The sequence below is a fragment of the Carlito syrichta genome, unplaced genomic scaffold (genome assembly GCF_000164805.1).
Source record: "Carlito syrichta isolate Samal-C Ts95f unplaced genomic scaffold, Tarsius_syrichta-2.0.1 Scaffold170387, whole genome shotgun sequence".
NCBI lineage: Eukaryota > Metazoa > Chordata > Mammalia > Primates > Tarsiidae > Carlito > Carlito syrichta.
In genome coordinates, this window is record NW_007114483.1 from 1 (window position 1) to 417 (window position 417).

Here is a 417-nt window from a genome sequence, read left to right on the forward strand (position 1 = left end):
GCTGGCGCTCCAGCGGCGAGAGGAACGGCAGGCGCTTGTAGCGGGGGTCCAGGAAGGTGGCCACGTTGAGGAACATGTCCACCTCCGGCGAGTCGCGGTACGCGGCGGCCAGCTCCCGGGCGATGACCTCCTTGGCCATGGCCACCTCCTTGGCGTCCGTGTCCTGGGCGCGCAGCGTGGTGTTTTCCAGTGCGTGCAGGAGTGGCTTCACCATGCTGACCGTGGGGTAGCGGGCGGCGGCCAGCGTGTCGGCCACCTGCTTGAAAGGGCGCAGGACGTCCACCAGCCCCTGGAGCGAGGCCCACTCGGCGGCGTCCAGCAGGAGGTGGTGGTTATGGCTGTCCTCCACCAGCACGGCGGCGACGGCGAATTGCTCCTCCTGAAGACGCTGCAGCATGGCCAGCGTCCGCACCCAGC

General features: G+C 69.3%; 1 protein-coding gene across 1 annotated transcript; it reads right to left on the bottom strand.

Moving 5' to 3' along the window:
* Positions 1-6: 6 nt before the first annotated feature.
* ZBED1 (zinc finger BED-type containing 1) lies at positions 7-412 on the bottom strand (the record flags this gene model as incomplete). The annotated part of the gene is made up of 1 exon (XM_021709284.1): positions 7-412. A coding segment is annotated over one exon (406 nt), but the record flags the coding sequence as incomplete, so codon positions are not given.
* Positions 413-417: the final 5 nt, after the last annotated feature.